The 22,978-nt window shown below is 33.2% G+C and overlaps 4 protein-coding genes across 12 annotated transcripts; 3 read left to right on the plus strand and 1 right to left on the minus strand.

The window, feature by feature from the left end:
• Positions 1-1,561: 1,561 nt before the first annotated feature.
• Positions 1,562-11,971, minus strand: LOC103499052 (SPX domain-containing membrane protein At4g22990-like). Of its 5 annotated transcripts, none has more exons than XM_017047024.2 (11): positions 11,453-11,971; positions 8,251-8,306; positions 7,470-7,590; positions 6,481-6,792; positions 6,204-6,308; positions 5,074-5,525; positions 4,241-4,527; positions 3,606-3,796; positions 2,797-2,987; positions 2,080-2,213; positions 1,562-2,000 (listed from the first exon to the last, which is right to left on the minus strand). In XM_017047024.2, exons 2-11 carry the CDS (start codon positions 8,301-8,303, stop codon positions 1,762-1,764), a joined length of 2,085 nt encoding a protein of 694 aa, XP_016902513.1. In that variant the 5' UTR covers positions 8,304-8,306; positions 11,453-11,971; the 3' UTR covers positions 1,562-1,761. The 5 variants fall into 5 exon arrangements, with proteins under 5 accessions (XP_016902513.1, XP_050934966.1, XP_050934965.1 ...); XM_051079009.1 differs by having other exon boundaries at positions 6,481-6,666; positions 11,453-11,925; XM_051079008.1 differs by lacking the exon at positions 11,453-11,971 and adding an exon at positions 8,685-9,079.
• A 100-nt stretch (positions 11,972-12,071) lies between these two features.
• LOC103499053 (protein-S-isoprenylcysteine O-methyltransferase A-like) lies at positions 12,072-13,685 on the plus strand. 5 transcript variants are annotated; one of them, XM_008461936.3, is made up of 2 exons: positions 12,072-12,418; positions 12,536-13,685. In XM_008461936.3, the coding sequence occupies exon 2, from the start codon at positions 12,841-12,843 to the stop codon at positions 13,432-13,434; it is 594 nt and encodes a 197-aa protein (XP_008460158.1). In that variant the 5' UTR covers positions 12,072-12,418; positions 12,536-12,840; the 3' UTR covers positions 13,435-13,685. The 5 variants fall into 5 exon arrangements, with proteins under 5 accessions (XP_008460158.1, XP_050934970.1, XP_008460160.1 ...); XM_051079013.1 differs by having other exon boundaries at positions 12,172-12,407; positions 12,756-13,685; XM_008461938.3 differs by having other exon boundaries at positions 12,173-12,418; positions 12,674-13,685.
• Positions 13,686-16,189: 2,504 nt separating this feature from the next.
• Positions 16,190-20,220, plus strand: LOC103499055 (flap endonuclease GEN-like 1). Its single transcript, XM_008461940.3, has 8 exons — positions 16,190-16,560; positions 16,893-17,069; positions 17,572-17,742; positions 17,827-18,008; positions 18,109-18,355; positions 18,546-18,681; positions 19,037-19,509; positions 19,755-20,220. The coding sequence occupies exons 1-8, from the start codon at positions 16,366-16,368 to the stop codon at positions 19,998-20,000; spliced, it is 1,827 nt and encodes a 608-aa protein (XP_008460162.1). The 5' UTR covers positions 16,190-16,365; the 3' UTR covers positions 20,001-20,220.
• A 1,207-nt stretch (positions 20,221-21,427) lies between these two features.
• LOC103499089 (two-component response regulator ARR10-like) lies at positions 21,428-22,559 on the plus strand. Its single transcript, XM_008461982.2, has 5 exons — positions 21,428-21,548; positions 21,623-21,787; positions 21,933-22,265; positions 22,358-22,434; positions 22,509-22,559. The coding sequence occupies exons 1-5, from the start codon at positions 21,428-21,430 to the stop codon at positions 22,557-22,559; spliced, it is 747 nt and encodes a 248-aa protein (XP_008460204.2).
• Positions 22,560-22,978: the final 419 nt, after the last annotated feature.

The raw sequence follows: 22,978 nt of genomic DNA on the forward strand, positions 1-22,978 counted from the left end.
ATATTTTATCTTCCCACATATTTTAAATTTTCATGTTGGCTAAACTATAGATTTGATTTTATATCAACTTGAATTTGTGAAGCAACTTAAGAAAGGATTAGGTTACTATGCTTTTGTAAGGATATTTGTCGGTTGTTCTGTAGCAGAGATAGATCATAAGAGGAGAGTGTTGTCCAATATACGATGACTAACAAAAGAACAACCATTTTCAATGTGTTTGGTAAGTTTACGGAAATCAATATCAAGATGTACTATCATTTTCATAGACTCATATTAGCAAGAAACCAATGGAGCCATCTGAAATAGCATATACAAGATATCCTATGTCAATGCTTCCATGCTGGAACGAGAAATAATAGTTTCAGATAACCATGTGAGTAAAAGAGTAACATAGATGATGAGAGACGAGAAAATCACCTAACATATTTGGACTTTTTGCATATTTGGCAAAATAAGTTTTAAAAATTATGTTACTAGCTCATGCTTATTATTTTTGCAAAAAAAAAAAAATACAACCAATGAAATGTAAAAAGAAAAATGGATACATCTACTAAACACTTGATAACACTTGTTATACTATAAATTGACATACACTTGCTACCCAAGTGGTATATATCAACGTTGTTAATCATATGGGCCGTAGTTTTTCTGAATTGGGTAGCTTGGTGGAGGAGATTTTCTCCCAAGAACATTGAATGGGGTGGCTTGCTCATGTGACAATGTCTCTTGGTAATTTTATGTAATGTCTTCTTTCCTCTCTAAAGAAGTTGGTTGGGATTCTTGTTGACTTGCTTGGTTGGTTTTCTTTCGTTACTTCTAAGGAGGCTTGTGTATTAGACTCTGTTTTGTATTATGATATTCTTTTTATTAAAAAAGTAATCATACAATCAGCTGCCATAAACATAGGTTTTTTTTTCTCCATAGAATTTGCATGAGTTGGGATCGTACTATGGTGATTGAAAATTCCAACGAAGGAAAGAGGTAAAGGACATTGTGAAGATAGTGTGGTGTTGTGTCCAATTAAACCACTTTAACAATTAACAATTAAAGGCCTGTTTAATATCATTTCGCTTCTTATTCTTAATTTTTTAAATTTGTTTTTGCTTTTCACACAAAACCTTTAGAAACGTTTCACATCCATCTAAATTCTTTTACAAATTCTAAAAGAAAAAAAACTATTCTTTTTTTAGTTTAGTTTTTAGTCAATCACTTTTAAAAAAATATTATATGATAAAGAAACTCTAAAATATTAACGACTAATAGAGCTATAATACAATTCTTCTTGTTCTCTTGTATTAAAAAAATTAGAACTACAAAATGGTATAATACTATAATACTATGGCAAGAAAATTAGGAAAATAAGGCTACGCCTTGTAGCATAGTATTATTTCATATATTAAAAGTTTCTATTCACATTTTTAGACCATAATTTTTCATAAATAATAACACTAATAATCCTAAAAAATAAATTAAACTATACAATATCTAAAATTTATAACAAGAGAGGAAAAAACTTCCTTAGATTTGAGAGTGTTCAAAACGAGCAAAGTAAGAAACGTGGTGAGAGAATCGGTAAGATATACATAAATATAGAAGATTTATACAAAATCATATCGGTGTCTCGAAAATAGTTTCATCTTTACCAGTAGACTTGGTAGATTTCTTCTCAATTCAAGCTAAGCTTATTCATATGATATGTACATCATTTACACATTTTACACATGAGATAACAGATGGAAGAGAAATAAGTAGAAAAGAAGATTAGTAAAGAGAGTTGTAGGTAAAACATGTTGCTATAATGGCATATACACAAATAAAAAGTGAAGGAAGTAAGGTAACATTCAAGAGCTTACTTTCACCCAAGTACCCCGACAATGTTATTGTGCCGTCCGCAATCACTCGAGCTATAGTTCCAGCTTCGGTGGAAAGTAAGCCACCATTAAAAGTCCCACGTGAAAGTCTAGAAGACATGACTCGAGAGAGAAGTGACAAATTTACACCTACATCAGTTTAATAATTAGAATGATTGTTCTGGTAATCTGGTTATTAATGACTTTAGAGACGATTTTACATTATTACCTTCAAGGATTTCAGCAGAGACAAATGTGATTAGAGCCGAGCACACATATTGAGGTACTGAGTAAGGAATCAAAGTATGGAAGCTCATAATTACGCCTATGCAAAGCATAATTTCAGATGCAAGAAGAAGTTGCCTACAGGGAAATCAACGTCATATATAAGCGGGGAAAGTAGAAAGAAATAATGCAGATCACACAAATTTGTGAGAACATGAGAACTACAGCAACGTGAGTAGCAAATAAATGAAATTACTTACAAAACAGTGAAAAAAGGTTTTTATAACATGGCCATATATGCTACCATAACATATGTATAAATGTTGTGAGATGTAATGAATAAACTAAAGTGGTTGGTATATAAGTCTGGGTCAATAACCCACTTTAGCCTCTTAATTTTCTACTTATTTCTGTCGTATCCATCACGTTGTACCAAATTAATCAATATTTATCTCATAAGCATATCACACCAACATTTAGTTCCTATTGTTAAAGGCAATCAAAAGAAATTCACGATTCAATGTTTTAGGATGTCATCAAAACTTTTTGAATTTTAGGCATTAAATAGACACACCCACTAAACTTATAAAAAAAATTTCCTACTTAACAAAAATACTTGATCACGAATAAAAAGTTCTTTTAGTCAGAGCAAAAAACAATAAATAAAAGAAGGTAATGTAAAGTAAACTCAAGCAATAAGTTGAGTCAAGTTTGGGGCTACCTTTCTTCGAATAAGTTACTGAGGTAGTTCCCAACGATGATGTTTACAGGGAGCACTGTCAAGCCAAGGCATGCTAGAAAGACTGCAACATTGGTGGTCGACCATACAAAGTAGTAGCCTGTGATTATACTCGATTCAGCAAGTACAATTTCCATTGCATATTTTAGCATAAAATATACAAATAGTTGCACCTGAAAGTATACAACATTGTGGTCAATGAAAGCTCAAACATTTGACTTGAATTGACACTCAAGGGAAGAAACTAAAAAGGAAAGGGGCGTCCATATGATATACCATTGACCATACATTGGCTAAATAAGATATATAAAGATTTCATAGCGTTCATAAACCTAGAAACTTATAAAGTAATTTCTCATATTATATATCCATATGATACAATAGATCAAGTTATTAGATAGTGAGCTTGATCTATTTGCCACTCAAGGGCTCCATCTACCTTGATTTTCCAAACAATGTATAGATTAGAGAGTGAGCTTTCATGATTTTGAAATAATTGCAAATATTTTTGGAATATTTCCATGGTGTTTGATTACATAAAAAAAATGCTTTCTAAAATAAATGCCAGGTTAATGTTCGTTTTTTTTTCCAAAAATGATTATGAGGGACAATTTCAGTTGAAAATAGAACTTTTGAAATACAAAATACAAAAAGAACAATGATATTGCAACTACCGTGACTAGAGCACATCATTTCACACAACAGCACTTCAAAGCTAACAGAGAAAACTCATGGAATAGAATACATGAAAAATTCATTATAGCAAGAAGAGTATGAATGTACAACAATACCTTGACAGATGGTGTAAGTAACTTATAAGCTAACATTATTGAATTGACTGGTTTGCGACTTCTTTTCGATTGTCCACCATCGTCATTGTCGTCATCATCACATTCTTGATCTGCACATTCTTGCTTACCATCTTTGCTTAAAAGTAGTGGTTGCGTACAACCATTCTCCAAAATAAGTATTGCAGTTTTTCCTAAACCAGGTCAACAATACATTCCTTGATAAAATCAATTTATATTAGACAAGCAGCTAAATAATATAGTCACAAGTTAATTCATCAAAATGCACAAACGGATGAAATGATATCATTGATGCATTATATTATTAGAATAATTACAATTATAATTGAAGAGATCAATAAATGTAAAGATTCTTAGATTATGAAGAATATATGAATGCCATCATTTTCTCAAATTAAATATCCATATAATCATATGTCTAAGCTTCAAAACTAGTGTACCTATAAGACCACAACATTTTTGGGGGACCTTTAGAAATAATGGTTTTAGCAAAAAATAACACTAGTGGTTGCGGAAGAGTGTAAGAGATTTATCTAATTGGAAAGGCATGCAAAATAATAAAATAACCATTGATGAAAAATAGAGAAAAAGCTAAATGAGAAGTTTAGTTGGCAAACCTGTATAAGCTTCCGATGGTATGACTGAAGAAGGCTCTTTGAAACAAATGCACAACCATACGAGAAAAATGAGCCATGCAAGAGCCATGGCCCAACCAGGCAAGGTGTCCTCATTAAATGTAATGAATGATATCTTAAAATTTCTTTGAAAAACACAAGCAAGAGCTGGACCACATGCCATTCCCAGTGCGCTTGCACTAACAAATCCTGCAGAAGCTTGCATTCGTAATCTCAATGGCACACAGTCGGTAATATAGCGCCGGTTAACTGCTCTTGCAGAACCCAACCTAGAATATATAAATATAAAAAAAAATATTCATGAATTTCAGATTAAATAAATAATAGACAATCATCTATACAGGTTAGATTACAGAGCTTTCAATGGATTATATCTATTTAATCTCAGACCTCAAAATTTTCAATTACATCTCCAGACTCCATATTGTAGCATAGTTGTTAACTAAATCACGTGGTATGCCTATTAGACAAACGTTGGTTGATTGAACTTACGTCGGATGAAGAGAATGAACAGCAGGACAAAAATAAAGCACTGCGAACAACTTGCCATCCTTTTGAAGCAAAAGCATCAAGTAATATTTTATAGGTAATGCCATTTAATTTTGCCTGTTGTCCAGTTCCTACTCCCTTCTTTCCATTTATATGTTACATAATGCAAAATAAGGATGTAACATCAACATTTAATGAATGGCAAGTAAAACATTTAAATGAATTAAAATTTTACAAATGTAATTGAGGCTTTTATAAAGTTTAGAAATCAAATAACCACAACCAGTAACAAAATCACAATAAATGCTTGATTTGCAGTGACTTACCCACAGAAAAGACGGCCAACGAGAAGAACAGTGATGGACTTGAGATCATATGCCAGTGCATACAATGTGTTTCCCACTACAAGAATGATGCTACTAAAAACCAGTGGTTGCATGTATGATCTGTTTGACCAAGAACTGAAATAAACCGAAGAAAACACCTGTGCCACAGGCATTGCCCCAATCACAATGCCACAGACAGTAGCGGCAGCTCCCAAGCTCATGGTGTAGTTGTCAGCTGTTGGGACAATAATATATGTATTTACCATATACAAAAATGTGTTTACTAAGTTCAAAAGAAGTGACATAAAATTATATCTTTCATCAACGTTATTCTCAGCAGGATCTGATAACCCATCTTCTAAAAGCATGGCATGTTTTCCCAAAAATTGAAGAAAATTTGTGGAGTTTGATAATCTGTTTAGAGCTGCTTTGATGGAATCAATTACAGGGTCCTGCAATTAATATTTGTAGAGAAAAACTCCACTTATAAAGAAAGAAGTAAAAGAAAAGGTAGACTACTATAAAGTGAGTGAAGAAGTATGAAAATTTCAGAACGATTGATAAATTTATAGGTCCCCCTTCTTAGCTTAAGACGAAAGTTATAGCATGAATCCTGATTCCATGGCACGTCATCAGTAAATCTCTATAACTATTTATATGAAGCACATCAAAGTTCAAAATCTTGTCTTTTCTTTTCTTTTTTCTTTTTTCGTTTTCTGGTTTTCCTTTTTCTTGGAAAATTGGGCTTTCATCGAGAAAAGTGAAAAAACTTAAAGGTAAATATAATTTTAGGAACAATAATTAAGTGCATAGCAATATTTTTAAATATAGCAAAGCCTATGGGTAATAGACTTCTATAGCTAATAGACTTTCATGGTCTCTTCAGTGGTAGACCAATATTTTCAATATGTTTTATCAATGATAGACTTTGACAAATATTGCTATATTTGTAATTCTTTTAAAATGTTGTTATATTTGCAACTATCTCAAAAATAATTAGCTTCTTTAAATTTTAAATTTGATCTTCCAACTGAAATATGATTACAAAAATAAGTTCACCAAACTATGATTTAAGAATGAACGTAATCACAATGCACGTGCACTCTATTCTAGTGCCTATAAGAAAATACCTGGTATGAAAGGTCTAGTTGATCATATATCGAGATGTAACTCTCTTTATGATCTTCAAGCTCTGCAAGATTACGAAATATGGCACCAGCGACAGCAACTATACCCTGAGCAATTAGCTTCAAGCTATCAATGCTTGGATGCAACATATGGTTATTATTACCTCCTACCAAAAAGCTCAATCTACAACTAAAAAGAAAATCAAGGAAACTTATAATTCTAAGGAGCCTTTAAATCATAATTACAAGAAGAAAAATGAAAGTAAATTGGGTATGTTACCACTTGCTTAAAAACTTGTTTGAGTTGGGAATGAGGATGGTTCGCACGAGTTTTGACATAATAATCTGTAAACTTGTAGCCAAAGCGTTTATCGAACTTCTTTAATATCTTGCGTAGACCAATTGCATTTATCTCCACAAAAGCGAGAAGCCTCAGAAGATCTTGTCCAGCTGCTCTATATTGTTCCTGTAATTCAGCAACTTTTGCTTCTGTAAGTTGTTGGGAAAGGGCGTCTTGCTCTTCACCAAGACTAGATAACCTCATTGCAAGTAATCCTTGTTGCTCCAACAAAAATAAAACAATCTTTTCAATCTGAAATAGCAATTAGCATGCCATTATTAAAAAACTTAGACTTGAAAAAAATTGTAGTATACTTTTTAGGTCAAATAGTTAGCTACTTGCCTCCATCTAAAACTAAAAGCATCCAAAATAAGTTACCTCTTCTAACATAAGGGACCTTTCATTTCAGCAGCCCCTCCAAGATGGTCTGTAAGGTTCCTAACTACGTCTATTGATATAGGTTCCCTATTGTTTAGCTATTGTCAAGGCAATTTCAAGATATTAAACAGACTCATTCGTAAGATAATTTTGACATGGCTGGTTTCTTCTATTTTGCCATCAGTTTTGTTTTTGCACTGGCCACTAGCTGTTTGTGACCTTTCTCAACTGTTATTGAAATGTAACGTGTGGTTGGGCCTAAGTAGTAAGGACATTCCCTTGAGATTAGACGTGCGTTAAGTAATCTGTAACAAGTCAACTGCAACTTAACCAACTAAAGAAATTTATTGCCTGTCATAATACTGAGGAGCGTATAAAAGATAAAATTTCAGCAATATAATATAGTCACTTAGGATATGACAATCAAGCAAAACCATTTGTGAAATGTAGTTGAGATGTCGACCATGGTAAAGTCTGTATTTCTGAACATAACCAAGGTCCTTGACGTAAAAGCACTGTCAATGCGATCGTTAATGCATTTACATATTTACCTGAATATCTAATAATCTTGAGAAGTCCCTGAGCACATAGTAGTCATTTTGTGTTCCAATCTCTATTTGCTGAGTATATCTGTTAACTTTCTTCTTCATTAACTTATAATTGATATAGTGCCTGTCATAAGAAAAATGAACATGTAATTGCACCTTTATTCATATGATGATTGGGGTATTTCATATGAAAGAAATGTGCTATGAAATATGTGCAAAAATAGTGAATTTTCAATGCACAAGATGATTCTAACCCATTCTAGTAGTCATAAAGTAACTTTATCAACTTTGATAAAGTACATACATACATGCACGAATGTGTGTATGTATGTATGATAAAGGATATCAAAAGGAAAGAAAATGTTGACGTTCTCAATTTCAGTTGGACAAGAAATTTTGAGATTTTTTTCATCGAAACGTGTAGCTTGTAAATTGCGTTAGTTACATGAGCACACAAGTTTTAAATGCACGAGACCATCAGTTAATGAGTGGTAAAACCAATTCTAAGTTGAGCCTTCAGAAAAATTTATCAAACTATACTTAATAAGTTAAAAAAGAAGATCTACTTTTAGTATAATTAGTTAGAAGGGCATGAAAGTTTTTTTAGGCAATTAAAAGTAGTTGAAAAAGTGTTCTGCTAAATTCAGTTTAACGAAACTGCAATCAAAATCAAATCATACGAAACTCAGAAAACATCAAACCATGCACCGCGTAAAATTGAGATACATATTTAATTAACAATCAATATTCGTGAATAAAGTTAGTTGAGCTTAATTAGACATACTCTCGCCATTCTGGAATCTGCAATTCTCTCAACTTCTTGCCGAATGCAACCATATCCTTGAGCCAGTAAACAAACTCACCATTAGACATAGTCAAAAGAAAGAAAACAAATTACAAAACAATTGACAAAACAAAAATGGATCGTCTTCAGTTTTTGGACGTATTAAATCTGTCAAGAATATAATGTAGTATAAAATCATATGAAAATGATTTTACTTCCAATTAAAGTCCGTTTGGACTGATTGTTTACAAGCTTAGAGGTACGTTATGTTGTATAGAGGCCGGGAGTGAGTGATAATGTGCAAGAAATTATGAAGATGAAGAAGAAAAAGGCATTACAAAATTGGGGAAAGTAAACCGGTGTCCAAGGGGAAACCGAATGAAAAAGAAAAGATTAGGAAAGTTGGAGGAATGGCTTAGCGTGAGAAGACAAACATTATTGTTTATATCCTGCAGTCACACCCCCAATTTCTTGTCCTTGCTCTCGTGGCATTGCCCTAACTTAACTGGTACGGTATATAGAAGGGAGCTTTCAAACTTCAGTTTATATATATTTTTTGCTGCGTTCGCAATTCATTTCCCCCTTCGATCTTCATTTACGATTCCATCATACTGGTACTTATCAGAATTGTTCTGTTTCTCTTCCTTCTTGATCTTTTCCAATATAACTCCGAATCTGCAACCCAGTTGTCCTGATTGGATGCTTCTGTTCTTCTTCTTCGTCTTCTTCTACTCACCATTACAAATTGTTTGGGTCGAAATGGAGCATAGATCGGTTTACATGTTAATGGTCGTTATGTTAATTGTTAGTGTTAGCTCTTAGCAGTACCATTTCTTTTTCGGGTAGTGATGTTATTTATAGCACGTATAGTCGCGTCGCAATGCCACATAATCGAATTCGTGTATTTATTTTCCTTTATTTGATTATTTACGAAAATCTATACCATGCAGACAGAAACTTCTCTCCATTGTCTATGTTATAAGGGTTGTATGGTAAATTTATTTTAAATTCTATTTTTTCAATTCTAAAATACACACTTTCTTCCCTATAATTAATTTTACTTAAATTTAATAAAATTAAAATACGGTGTAAAAAGTTGAATGTAAATAGTTTTTTATTTACCAACTGTTTCTTAATGGATTATAGTTAAGTTTACTAGAATGCAGTTAGTTTTTCATTTATATTTTAGAAATTAGTTATAAATTAAATATTTTATTAATTTTAGTTAACAATACAAATTTAAAGACTTTAGAGTTGAAATATTTTTGTAATATTTTTTCTATTATATAAAAGGCTTCATTGATTTTTGTCTACTAATATTACTATTGAGAAATTTGGATCAATCCAATGAATTGTGTAATGGGATAAGATTGATGATATATGGATCATTTAACAAAAAAATTATACATGTTGAAATACCATAGCAATAGGTGATCATAGAGGAAAACAAGTTTTTATTCCACAAATACTATTAAACCCACCAAATGAAAATGAATATCCATTCAAGTTCAAGAGAAAACAATTTCTCATTAATTTATGCTTTGCAATAACGATTAGCAAAACATAAAGACAAACTATGTTTGATGCATATGTCTTCCTGAAAAATGTGTTTTCTCATAGTCAACTTTATGTTACACTATTTAGAGGAATTTCAGAGAAGACAACAAAAAATTGGATCAACCTCATAGGTAACAATAAGTTACCTTCGAATTGTATAAAAAGAAATATTGTTCGTAAAGAAATTTGTATTTAAATTCTTATATTTTAATCTAATTATTGTAACTTATTCTATTATATTTTGAATTTCGTATATTTAAATTTAGTATAACCTAAACATATACATATAACGTTTACTATAATTTAAAGCTACGTATTATATGTCGTCCCATGCATGTGTCTTTTACTAGTTGTTTTAAATGTTTGAATGGTTATAAAATATTTCAAAATTTTAGTTTAGTGTTTTGTTGGGCTCTTGCATTTTAAATTTTTTGTTATATTTAGAAATATTTTCAATAATCTTAAAAGTAATCTAGTTAGACGAGGTTATTCTTGTAGCATTTTCTAATAAAATTGTTCTTTCTTCTTGTGTATATGTAGCTAACATACTATTAGTTAATGAAATAAGTTAAGTAAAGATATCCACGGGCGAGGCGAGGACGGGGATGCCACTCTCAGTCCTCGTCCCTACCCTCCTATCCCATTCCTCGTCCCCATGAATTTTCTCATGGGGATTGGTTTCCTATATATATATATATATATGTATGTATTTATATAAATTTTTTTCTTTTCGGTCGAGGTCGGTAATGTATTTTTTTGGGGATTTCCCATCTTGTTTAGGGTGGGTCCCTGACCCCACGAGTTAAATGGACATCTCTAAAGTCAAATATATTGGTTATTTATTCTTTTTTTATTTCATAAACCATTTAAAGTCATTTAGTATATTAAAAAATAAATCATAGCTCGTAAAACATAGAAAAAGTTAGTTTAAGAAATTTAAACGACCTATTCAAAGGTGTTTGGAGTTAAGATTTATCTATAGTAAACATTATTTAAATATCATGAATTAGCTACACTATTTCAAAACTTTTATTTACTGGACCTACATAAATTAGATGCTCCTCACAAAACTGACTAATTTTAATCCTTTTCATGATTACTTTAAAATATATAATTAAAGGACGTTTGTAGTAGTTTATAAAAATTATAATGGATTTAGATTGACTAAATAAAGTGTGTTTAACAATTTCCAAAAACTTATCTTAATTTTGAATTAAAAAGATACTACAGATTACGATTTAAAACAAGAAAAAGATATGACCGTATGGTGAAGATTATAGGCAGAAACAATTAATGGAGAGTTGATAGTGACATAAAGATTATGCTACTCTTACTATCTGTTTAAATTAAATTTAAACTGAAATGTAAACTTTTATACGGATTTATTTATTTCTCTATTTCCAACCCAAAATGGGGAGAGAAAAAATCATATTGTTCATATATGAGGATGGAAGAAGAAGCCTCCCCTCCAATTACACACGAACTTTTCATCTAAACTTATGAAAGCAATGAATAAATTAAGTAAGTAGAAGCTGTGTGTACATTAAAACAAAGAAAATTAAATTAAAATATGATAAATTGGAACATGTGTGTGTGTGTAAGGTGGTAAAAATTTGAAATTAAGGTGAGTAGCAGTAGTAAGTACCTCTTTTCTGCAAAAATCTTGGTCGATGAGAATTATATATTAATGGAGGAGTGGTTGCAACGCTGTTTTTGTAAAGCTCCTTCTGCTTTATCTTCTTCCAAAATTTGTTTTTGTAGAGAAGAGAGGAGAAAGTGAACTTGGAAGTGGGAGTGAAAGTGCTTCTTCAGGTCCACATACTTTTCCTTTCTTTTTCTCAATCTTTCTTTTCAATTTTCATTTTTTAAAATTTTTTTTGGACCTTTTAGAAACAATTTATAAATTTTGAATTAATGCTCCTCTCAATTTTGCAACAGCACAATAACAATAGAAGTAGGTTAAGAGCTAAATTACAAACTAGTTTCAAAGAAAACACATATAAAAACAAAGACAAGAATGGAGGGTGATTATTTTAAAACATGGGAAGATAGTGTGATATGTATCCACATAAAAAGTAAAGTGAAATTTAAAAGGTAAGAGAAGAGGAACGTGAATGTGGGATGGCATATAGGTTGTATGTAGGGGAATTTAAAAGAGGAAAGGGAACAAAAGTGGGGCAACAATTGGGGGGTTGGGTTGGAAATGGTAGGCTTGTATGATTCTAGGGTTCACCATCCCACCCTCTTTAAGCTTCCAATATGCCCCTCCCCCATCAACTTCATTCTGATTCCTTCATATACCACCACTTGGCATTTATCATATCTAATATCAAAACTTTAAAAACTGATGGGCCTGGGTTTTGGTTTTGAATTTGGGCTTAACCCCATTGCCCACAGACGAGACCCACTTTGGAATAGTCTCGGCGTCGATGGCGCCAACTCCCTTCTCAGTTATGTCACACGAACCACTCAAACTCTAGGCTTCCAGATCTGAGGCGGTCTCTCGCTACAACATCCAACCCAAGTCTCCCAACGGTGAACGACGCCACCTCCAGGTCAGGTGTAACCCTAACCAATTACCAGCAAGGGCCCAACCCTCGGTAGGTAAAAGGTAATACTACATTTTCTTTTGAATTTTCATTGACTAATATTATAAGGTTTTCTTTTTGTTACTTTTCTTCGAAGACCATAACTTCTCATCTCTTCTTCTTCTCATCTCTTCTTTTAGGGTTTTCTTTTCACATCTATCTTCCAAAATCAAACTTCTCTTTTGCCGCCCACAACTCCAAGAGGAGATTTGTAAAATCTTTAGTATCCATCCCTGATATTCTGTTTTACGAACCTGGTTTAATTGTTCACATATCAGATGTTTTGCATAAAGGATCTCCAGCGTTTTCTACATAAGAATTTCCCTATGTTGGTGTTATATGGCTCTGCGTCATTTTCAGGTCTGAACTAAGATCCTATAATACATTTTGAATTCGTTTTTTGGGTGTGGGAGAGGCCGTATCTCATACTTTGCCGTCAGAAAACATGACAGAAATATTCAGTTACACCGCATGCAGACAGTTGTCTCAGATGGTAGCTGCAATCATCTTCTTTCACACTTCTGAATATATCTTAGCCGTTGGCATTCATGGGAGATCCAATGTTACTCTAAAGTCCCTTCTGATTAGCAAAAACTACCTCTTGGCAATGATCTTATCTTTCTTAGAGTACTTTCTTGAAATTGTGTTGTGTCCCAGTCTGAAGGAATACTGGTGGGTTAGTCAGACAGGCCTTGCAATGGTTGTAGTTGGAGAAATCGTCCGTAAACTGGCCATCATAACTGCAGGCCGGTGTTTTACACATCTGATCAAGATCTATCATGAGGACCATCACCACCTGGTTACTCATGGAGTCTATAGCTTTGTCCGCCATCCTGGATACAGTGGTTTCCTCATGTGGGCAGTTGGCACTCAAATCATGCTCTGTAATCCCATTTCAACCATTGCATTTGCTGTTGTGGTTTGGCACTTCTTTGCCGAACGGATTCCGTATGAAGAGTACTTCTTGAGACAGTTTTTTGGCCATGAGTATGAGGAGTACGCGAATCGGGTGTCTTCTGGAGTGCCATTTGTGAAATGAATTTGGACTGATGATTCTGATGCTTCATCAACAGAGTTCATGATTCTAGCCTTGAGGTATCTGGAACTTCTTAGTGGAAGTAGTTTTTGTGTTGTTGTATATTAAGGCTACTGATTGATGATTTTTGGGATTGTTTCTATAGTCAACAAGTCTTTGGATCTACTTGTAACATTTTTGTCAGTTATAAAGGAAGTATATATCATTAAAACTCCCTTGAAGGATGGGATATGAAATTCCTCGTTTGGATTTTAGATCCTTGTTATGTGTTTGAAGTGTTAAAGAGACAGAACTTATCATATCTAATCCCTGTTACGTGTCTAAGGGATTTTGTGAATCAAGCTTAGAATATTGTAATAAATGGGTAAATTATAATTTTAGTGTAAACATAGAAAAGGGAGAGGATAAGAGGTTGGCTAGTTTACTTTTTTTTTTTTGAAAAGGAATAGACGTTAGTTGTTAGAAAGAGAGAAGTATTACGTCAAAGTGTTGGGTTGCAACTCAGATTTTATTGTCCAATCAGGAATTATAGCAGTTTGTAAAGATTACCGACAGGTAGATGTATAGATTCCGGGAAAATTTCATGATTACTTGGTTCATATACAATACATGTGTAGAAGTAATAATAAACAGAGAAAATTAAAGATGATGATTACAGAAACAATTCCATAAAAATGAGAAAAGTATAAAAGAAGATGAAGAATGGATTGTGAATGAATGAATTTACAGAAGCAACTTCCTGGAGTTGATGAGGGTAGGGGTAATTTGGATGAGGAGTCCTGGGAAAACATCATCGGAGTCTTGAATGTGGGGATTGTTGTCAACAATGAAGGGATCCCTGCACTTGGCGCTGATTGTGTGCAACGTCTCCCCTTCTTTGACAACATAGATGTCGTTGCAAGGCTTGGATTCTGCAGAGGCCACCACCATGATCAGCGCCATCACAGTTATGAAAACAGAGAAGTAGGAAGCCATGGGAGACACCAGAGATATATCAGTAGTTCACAGTTACCAAAATCATTCTTCATTTTCATTTTGGTCTATATATATATATCATAAACTTCAGTTAAGGGGGAGAAGAGAGGTCAGCTATGGCGGTCTTGCAATTCCACGCTACCACCATCAAACGATGCTTCCTCATATACACCTCAATTTTCATTCCACTTAGACTTTTCTTTTAGAGTCATTTTAGAAATAATCAGAACTTTCATCAAGATAATTTGTTTATAAATTTGATTTTTATATAATCGTTTAACTTTTCATTTTATCTTAACAAAACATGCATAGTAAGTTGTTTTTTTTAATAACTTAATAAATATATGTGCAGAGAAATATAGGGATAAATGGTGTTGATTCATACATATTAGACATTACTAATTACCGTCAAAGTTGGGGTGCAATATAATAAAGGTGAATTCCAGAAGCTTTATATTACATACGGCTGCTTTGAAAAAACAAATCTGTTTGGGTCAATTATTATGTCCAAAAGTGTGAAGTCAAATATGCATGTCATAATTTTATGTTTTGAAACAAACTCAACTTATTAACACAAATGTAGTGACATGAATAGGATAGGGTGAAGTATCAAGTTATTTGATATCCCACCTTTTACACATAGTAAATATATATATATATATATATATAATGTTGATCTCCTCATATGTATGAAACTAAACTAAACTACGAGCTCTATTAACTTGTAAAGTTCAATTTGTGGATATACTATCTACCTATTATATTCCATCCGTATTGGTATGAACTATTTACATAAGTTTGCAAATCCTAACATTACCAATACTTCCACTATAATTTCTCCCGATCCAAGCCCCAACAACACAACGATACATGAATCTATTTCAACTTAAAATCGATTTCGAAATAACTGTGTGTGTATCCCTTGCCCTCACCCATGTATTTTTGTATATATCAAAATTATTATGTTTAAAGTTGTACGATTATTTGTTTAAATTAAAAATTGATACTCATGACTAATTTACTTTCAAGTGGCAAAAATAGATTCCATCCTTAATAGATTATTTCAATTTAGTTTTAATGTAGCATTTTAGTTTGATCGTGGTCTCTAATACCACATATTTTCTATTTTTTTGATCAAATAGGAGCAAGACAAGTGAGTTTTTATGATTAATAATGGGTTTAGGAATAATTTCGAAACTTTGTGCAAATTGGACTAAATGTCAAAATTCTTAATTATAGATTGGAGATGAGTTAATTATCATAATTATATTTTCGTTGGTGTTCTTTAATTATTTTCCAATTTGAAGCCTACTCTTTTTCTTAAAAGGGTGACTGCACAAATTTAAAAAGATATATAACTTGTTCTCCTTTTCTTCTTAGATTTAGATTGTCAATTTGTTACTTTTTTTTTTTAATAACAAAAAAAAAAAAAAGGAGATTAGACGGTTGAATGAGTCGTTAAATACTTCAATATTTGTTAGGAATAACTTAATTTTTATAAATCAGACAGTTGAAGAGGGGTGTGTTCCAAAGTCCCAGCACACCATTCTCAACACGAATCCATTAATCGGAGAATCCAAAATTCGATTTCGTTCGAATGTTATGTGATATTCTAAACACACACAGGCCAAACGTAATTATAAATATAATTAGAAAATAAAGTTACCGTTTGAAATCGAGTATGGCGAGGCTAAGGGCCCAAAATTGGGGCAGCCCAAATCCCATTTATGGAATTTTAAGGAAAAAAAAACAAAGAAAAAAAAAAAAGAAAAGAAACTATGGCCCTTTCTAAACGTTGTAACGGTAACAAACCATCAATATTCTGAAAATTGAAGTTTCTGCTCAGAGAAAAAAATGAAGATCAACATCTTCTTCTCAAACTATCAATCAATCACTACAACGAAAAACTCCTACTTTCTCTTGATTTCATGAACCCATTTCTGAATCACTCGATGCACAATGGGAGTCGGAGGCCATTTCTGGGATTTACTGAAACCTAACGCTCGAACTGAGGGCTTTGATTTCCTCAGGAACAAGCGGGTCGCCGTAGACCTTTCTTTCTGGATAGTCCAGCACGAGACCGCCATTAAATCCACTTCTCGAAGCCCCCATTTGAGGCTCACATTCTTCCGCACCATCACTCTCTTTGCCAAGGTCTTCTTTTAGTTTAGTATTTTGTTTCTTTGGGTGCAAGAATTTCGCGAATAAATTCTCGTGCCGTTGTGGGAATTGATCTTGTGGGTATAAGAATTTCAGATAATTATTGATTTTTATGAACTTTCTTTGGTTATCCCCTTTTGTCATTGCATAGTGAGTAAGATAAAAAAAAAATTGAAAATAAATTGGGAATTTGGTTGGTTATAATTTTTCTGGTGTAAGTTGATTATGTTTCTCTTGTTTTGTTTTTCGTTGATGGCATCAGTAAGTTGTTGATTTTTGGTGGGATTTGATTCAAGCTGATGGTGATGGTGTTGTGTTTTTTGCAGTTTGGTGCGTTTCCTGTGTTTGTAGTTGATGGAACTCCTTCACCCTTGAAATCCAAGGCGAGGATTGCCAGGTTTTTCCGGTTATCTGGTATTGACACTTCTGATCTACCAAAGGTTGAAGATCGTATTTCAGTTCACAGAAATCGCAAGTTTGCAAAATGTGTTAAAGAATGTGTGGTAGGGTCTCACTTGCTTTGACTGATTTCATCATATGTATATCCATCAATTTAGACTTCCCTTGATCTTATTTTCTTCTGAACGATAATGGTATGGTTTCAAGGGCTTGGGATGTCTGGATATACCCTCCAAAGTCCTAGTTCCAAAACTCGAGGTCAAATAGTAATAATTTTTTTTTTTTTGAATTTGCATTACCTCTCGGAGTTGATCTTGGGTGAGTATAGTCTCCAGAAGATTAGTGAGGTCTGTCGTGAGAAAAAATTGATTTTAGAAGATAAACGGTGCTTTGTGCACCTTGGTCTCTTGTTATTATATTCCATATTTTAAAGTCTCTTCAATGTTGGTGTACATGAGCTTTGTCACTGCTGCATGTTCCTCAACTTTTGGATTAATTTGTGCCAATCCATTCTTATTGTGTTAATCCTTTCAGACACTGTGATGCTATTGTTTAATTTGATGGATGCAATGCCCATTGCGTGTCTTACTAATAGCTGTTTCTTAGGAACTGCTTGAGCTATTTGGGGTGCCCGTTTTAGAAGCCAAGGGTGAAGCTGAAGCTCTATGTGCTGAGTTGAACCAAAAAGGCTTTGTGGATGCCTGCATCACAGCTGACAGTGATGCCTTTTTGTTTGGTGCCAAATGTGTAATTAAAAGCATCCATCCCAATTCAAAAGCATGTACTCCTATCTATACGAGTCCTCTTTTACAAGTAACTTCTTTAATCTTACCATGTTCTCTTGAATATCATCACATGCAGGAACCACTTGAATGCTACTTCATGTCAGATATTGAAGCTGCTCTTGGGTTGAATAGGAACCACTTAATAGCAATCTCTCTCCTGGTTGGAAATGACCACGACTTAAATGGCGTGCAAGGAGTTGGATTGGATACCGCTGTTCGTTTCGTCCAAGATTACACGGATGATCAGATTTTAAATAAGTAACTTTTAGCCTACATGTTTTTCCAAATACCAAAAAGTATAGTTATAGTGTTATTATTCGGTATTTTAACTGTGTTTAAACCGTGGAGTTTTATGCAGATTGTATGAAATAGGCAATGAGGATACTACAGCGCTTCAAAGTGGTTTTGAATTGGTAAATAACTATGGACAATCGTCGGAAACGGACTCAAGAAAGATCAAGTGTTCTCACTGTTCCTTCTGTGGTCATCCAGGCAGCAAAAGAGCCCACGTTAAGTTCCCTTGTGAATACTGTGATGTGAGTCATGGCGAAGGTTGTATCAAAAAGCCTGATGGATTTAAATGCAATTGTTCCTCATGTGATACGGTACCTCATTGTCGTTTCCCTTTATTTTATTTTCCTCTGCATTGTGATCTGTATGAATCACAATTTTTTAGTCTTTGTCCTATTAGCATCCACTATTTGTAATGATTTCTCTGCTTTGTTTGCTTCTTTTACCTGATAAACATTTTCTTTTTGTTTGTTGAAAAGACATTTTTCTGTTCATGGTGGGCAGGATCGAGAAGAAAAAGAGAAAAAGAAGCAAGAAAATTGGCGATTAAGAGTTTGCAACAAGATTGCTATGGAGCCAAATTTTCCCAGTAGTGAACTTATTCAGATGTACCAGTGTGACAATCACAGTTATTTTAGTGGTATGAGTCCATGTTTGCATTTCAAGTAGCAAATATGGGTAACAGTGCATATGGTTTGATGAACATATCTCTGGGTTCTGCTGTGATCCATAACTGATGAATTTTTTAAGCGCACTGGTTCAGGCAGCAGATGCCATTATTTTTTAGCAACACCTCCATCTTCTTCCTTTATGTGACGATATACTCTTAGAGAGTTATTGTTTTCAATGAACACCTATTGGTTGGCTATATTAAATGAAGTGTCAGTTTGTTTGAGAATGCCTTTTCCCTCTTTTTTTAGTTAGTGTCTAAGATTGTCTTGAATAACGTGTGCACATATTACATTGTTATCTCATTTGATCTCATTCTGCTGCAGATGATGACCTTGTCTTATCCTGGGGAAGCCCAAGAACTGAATTGTTAGTTGATTTTTTAGTTTTTCATCTACAGTGGGAGCCATCGTACATTCGTCAGAGGATGCTTCCCATGCTATCCACCATTTTTCTCAGAGAAATGGCTAATAATCCAATTCAAACTTTGCTTTTCGGCCAGTACGAGTTTGATTCTATACTTAGAGAGAAAATAAGATTTGGACATTCCTTTTATGTTGTCAAATGGAAAAAGGCCGTCCCTGCAATTAGCAACGTTATGTATGAAGACTCTTTGGGGGAATTTGGCACTGGGCCAGAAGATGCCATTGATGTCGATGAAGCAGTGGATTTGACAGATGAATTTGATTCTCCTAAAATTCATATTCAAGATGGATGCTCGTTTCTATTGACTGACGAGAATATGGAGCTTGTTGGCGCTGCTTATCCTGAACAGGCTGCCAAATTTTTGCAGGAAAAGGTAATCATCATGTGTTTTTTGTTCAATCCTTCATTTCTTTCTTGTATCTTTTGTTGTACGGTAACACTGAAAATATGGGAATGGCTTAGCTATATAAAAGCTTAGTTTCTGTGCTTTCGTTTAGGGAGGTGCAGGACTGATGAATGCTTTGTGTTGTGTGTTGGTTTGTGAGTGTGATGGATATATCTTACGCAGCAGTGAATAATTTTCACTTATGTTTTGAAAATTCTTGGTTGGAACTAAAGGAAATGAAAAGGCAGAAGACCCCAAGCACCCCGGCTTGTGGGACTAGCGGAAAGTCTGATTCATCGAAAGCAAAAGGTGTCCAGTTAAGTATTACTGAGTTCTACCGTGCAACAAAAACACAACAACAAACAGCAGATACAACAGATTCAACAAATGAGGACGAGGAGACGAGCACGGGAAAGAGGAGAGCATCAAGTTCTTCCACTCTTTCGAAGTCAGTAAGGCGTCGCCTTTTGTTTGACTAGAGCTCAGCTATTGTGTGCACTCCGATGATTATGGGAGTGCAAATCCTATAGTTTAGAACATATGTATAAAGTTCGTTTTTGCTTAAGCGCTCTTTGATTGAGCTGCTGTGTTTGTTGTGCCCTCTGATTATGGAGTGCAAATTCTATAGTTTTAGAATATGTGTACAATTATATTTTTTTGGCTGATCTAGATATTTTGAGCTTTTCTCTTGTTTAGGCATTGATTGGTGCTTTTAATGATGTAATTATAATACGTTAGGTTTAGCAAAGATCTTGATTTCGTCATCCCCATAATTTGGTTAAATCTTTCTGAATGACCAATGTTCAAATTATTTAGTCAATGTTTTTTCGACATATCTTAATATCCATACACACTTAATCAATGGGAGAGAGAATGTTAACATATTGTTAATGGGAGAGAGAATGTTGATTCCTAGACTATTAATTATTTGTTTTGTTTAAAAAAAGTTAGAAGGAAAATTGCTCTACTTGGAAATATTTACAAAATATAACAAAATTCAAAATTTCATCAATAATAATATCCATAGATTTATATCAAACATTGATAGACTTATATCAATGTATCGATGTCACTATTCTATCACTAATATAATATGGAATTTTGCTAAATTTTGTAAATATTTTAGATTCATGGTGCTATAATGACTGAAATGGAATCAATAGCAAAGCCAAAATTGTATTTCAAGTTACATTTATGTGAATTGTTTTAGTGCAAAATGCTATATGATATAAAGGTTTGGTCCTTTCATAAATTTTTAGTTTTATTTGAGAGGTACTGCCTTGTATATTTGAATTTAAGGTTGTATGAAATTTAAGATCAAATAGTTAAACTATAATGAAACATAACTTTTTTTTAGTACTGAAATTTTTAGGTATAATTTTCATTCTTGGTCTACATATTTCAAAACGTTACATTTTTTAACTAAATTTTAAATTTTGTATACAAAGTTGAAAGTTACATTTTTATCCTTAATTGTTGAGTTTAGCATGAAAATTAAAATATGCAGCCTATAAATGACGAACAATTTAATGGTAAATATAGACATTCCAAATGTTGAAGATGTAAAGATGGAGTTGGTTAATGAAGCATGCTGATCAGAGCATAAAAGATCAAACAGCTTACCTTAGGAAGCACTTAAAAAATGGTAACAATATTCTAAAGATGGAAAATTATTAGTAGACTTGGATATATAGGTTCATTCCCCCCCTCATAACAAAAAAAATTAAAACAAAACATTTATATGGTAGTCTTCTTTTACATTAAACAACATCCCAAGTTTGCAAAATTTTTCCTTCACAACTTACTAGAATGTCCTTACAAAAGCAGGCCTCTCATTTAAATAAACATATGGTACAGAGAGATTGAACATGTTCTACTCTCTCCATCTATATGGTGTTGTTGGAGGATGGATTTGACCAAAAAATGGGAAGCATGTGAAGTAGTAGTATTCAGAGTTTTGGTGGTTGATCATGATTCTACAAGCCTAAAAATTGTGTGCAAAATGCTGGATTTGTGTAGATATGAAGGTAAATATATAATTAGATGATTTGAAGTGGTTCAAAACTTCTATATTGGCGCTGAATTTTGTTGTGGGTGACAGTTGTTATTGCTAATTGTGCCATTGATGCATTGAGGATGGTAAGAGAAAGAGAGAATGAAATCCATCTGGTTTTAACAGAACTCCATTTGCCTGATATGGGTTCATATGAGTTTCTGGAGAAGCTTGTTATGGACCAAAAGACATTGAAGAAATTGCCAATTGTTAGTAAGTAATTTGTTTTGTTTTGTTTGATATATATATAATATATATCACTAATGTAATGCCTAGTGCAAGTTCAACCAAATATAGTGAAAAAGAATTAAAGCGTCATGTTGTGTTTTGATGTCGTGTTTTGATTTTGAATGTTCAGTTATGTCGGATGATGATAACGAAATTGCAAAGCTGGGATGCCTATTCAAAGGAGCAATGTTACATCTTGTAAAACCACTCACCATGAAAACTATAAGAAATCTATGGCAATTTGCAATTATCGAAGGAATTATTACACCACCACCACCCAATAACGATAATATTCTTCATAATCCTGTTTCTGTTCTTGTTCAACGACAACAACAGAAGATGATCAAAATTACAAAACAACAACCTCATCGTTCAAAAACAGGAATGAAGAGGCCAAAGCTGATATGGACTCAACAATTGCATAATACATTCTTGCACACCATTCAAGCATTGGGACTTGAAAGTAAGACACCTTCCTATTCTATTCTATTCTTTTCTTTTTATTCCCTATCTGCATGCTAATTAATTAAGTTTTGTTTCTTAATTAAAATTTAGAAGCCCATCCAAAGGAGATACTTCAACATATGAATGTCCCTGAACTAAGAAAAGAAAACATTTCAAATCATCTGCAGGTACCGATACATAAGAATAAATAATTTATATTAAGTTATATGGCTAGTTATTAATTATGTGAATAATTTTGTAGAAGTTTCGTCTGTCATTAAAACGAGATGGAGATGAAGATGAAGAGAATTAGTAAAGGAAAGACAAAAATGATGAGTCGATTCAAGAAGGGGCAACAAACTCAACATCTAATTTGTCAGAGATTGGTGTTATATATTTTGAATCAGGCATGTTCCATGAACTCTACACAATCAAAGTAAAGCCATTGAAAAATCTGAAAAACGATTGTATCATCACAATTGCAAATGGAACTTCAACATCATTATCATCATCTTTCGCAATGAAAATCAATCATCTTTGCGTGATCATTATAATTCAAATAAATAATCAATTCATTTTTCACCCTCACAATCATTATACCAATATACATATGTTGATCATTTTTAAGTTCAAGGTTTAATCTCACCAATACCCACTGTTTTTTCTTCACAATTCAATATGTACCAAGATCAAAGAGCAAAGTATATTTTATAGAAACAAATGAAGAATGAT

Source organism: Cucumis melo, chromosome 11, assembly GCF_025177605.1.
Source record: "Cucumis melo cultivar AY chromosome 11, USDA_Cmelo_AY_1.0, whole genome shotgun sequence".
NCBI lineage: Eukaryota > Viridiplantae > Streptophyta > Magnoliopsida > Cucurbitales > Cucurbitaceae > Cucumis > Cucumis melo.

What these genes read in the sequence shown, in the direction of transcription:
- LOC103499055 (XM_008461940.3), top strand. Translation starts at nt 16,366, where the DNA reads ATGGGAGTCGGAGGCCATTTCTGGGATTTACTGAAACCTAACGCTCGA. An exon ending in GATGATCAGATTTTAAATAA is followed by an intron (nt 18,009 to 18,108) that starts GTAACTTTTAGC and finishes AGTTTTATGCAG; the next exon opens with ATTGTATGAAATAGGCAATG. An exon ending in CAATCACAGTTATTTTAGTG is followed by an intron (nt 18,682 to 19,036) that starts GTATGAGTCCAT and finishes ATTCTGCTGCAG; the next exon opens with ATGATGACCTTGTCTTATCC.
- LOC103499052 (XM_017047024.2), bottom strand. Translation starts at nt 8,303, where the DNA reads ATGGTTGCATTCGGCAAGAAGTTGAGAGAATTGCAGATTCCAGAATGG. An exon ending in AACTAGACCTTTCATACCAG is followed by an intron (nt 5,526 to 6,203) that starts GTATTTTCTTAT and finishes TATTAATTGCAG; the next exon opens with GACCCTGTAATTGATTCCAT. An exon ending in AGTAACTTATTCGAAGAAAG is followed by an intron (nt 2,214 to 2,796) that starts GTAGCCCCAAAC and finishes ATTTCCCTGTAG; the next exon opens with GCAACTTCTTCTTGCATCTG.
- LOC103499053 (XM_051079014.1), top strand. Translation starts at nt 12,674, where the DNA reads ATGTTTTGCATAAAGGATCTCCAGCGTTTTCTACATAAGAATTTCCCT. An exon ending in TGGCTCTGCGTCATTTTCAG is followed by an intron (nt 12,756 to 12,847) that starts GTCTGAACTAAG and finishes AAAACATGACAG; the next exon opens with AAATATTCAGTTACACCGCA.
- LOC103499089 (XM_008461982.2), top strand. Translation starts at nt 21,428, where the DNA reads ATGGATTTGACCAAAAAATGGGAAGCATGTGAAGTAGTAGTATTCAGA. An exon ending in TCAAGCATTGGGACTTGAAA is followed by an intron (nt 22,266 to 22,357) that starts GTAAGACACCTT and finishes ATTAAAATTTAG; the next exon opens with AAGCCCATCCAAAGGAGATA. An exon ending in ACATTTCAAATCATCTGCAG is followed by an intron (nt 22,435 to 22,508) that starts GTACCGATACAT and finishes ATAATTTTGTAG; the next exon opens with AAGTTTCGTCTGTCATTAAA.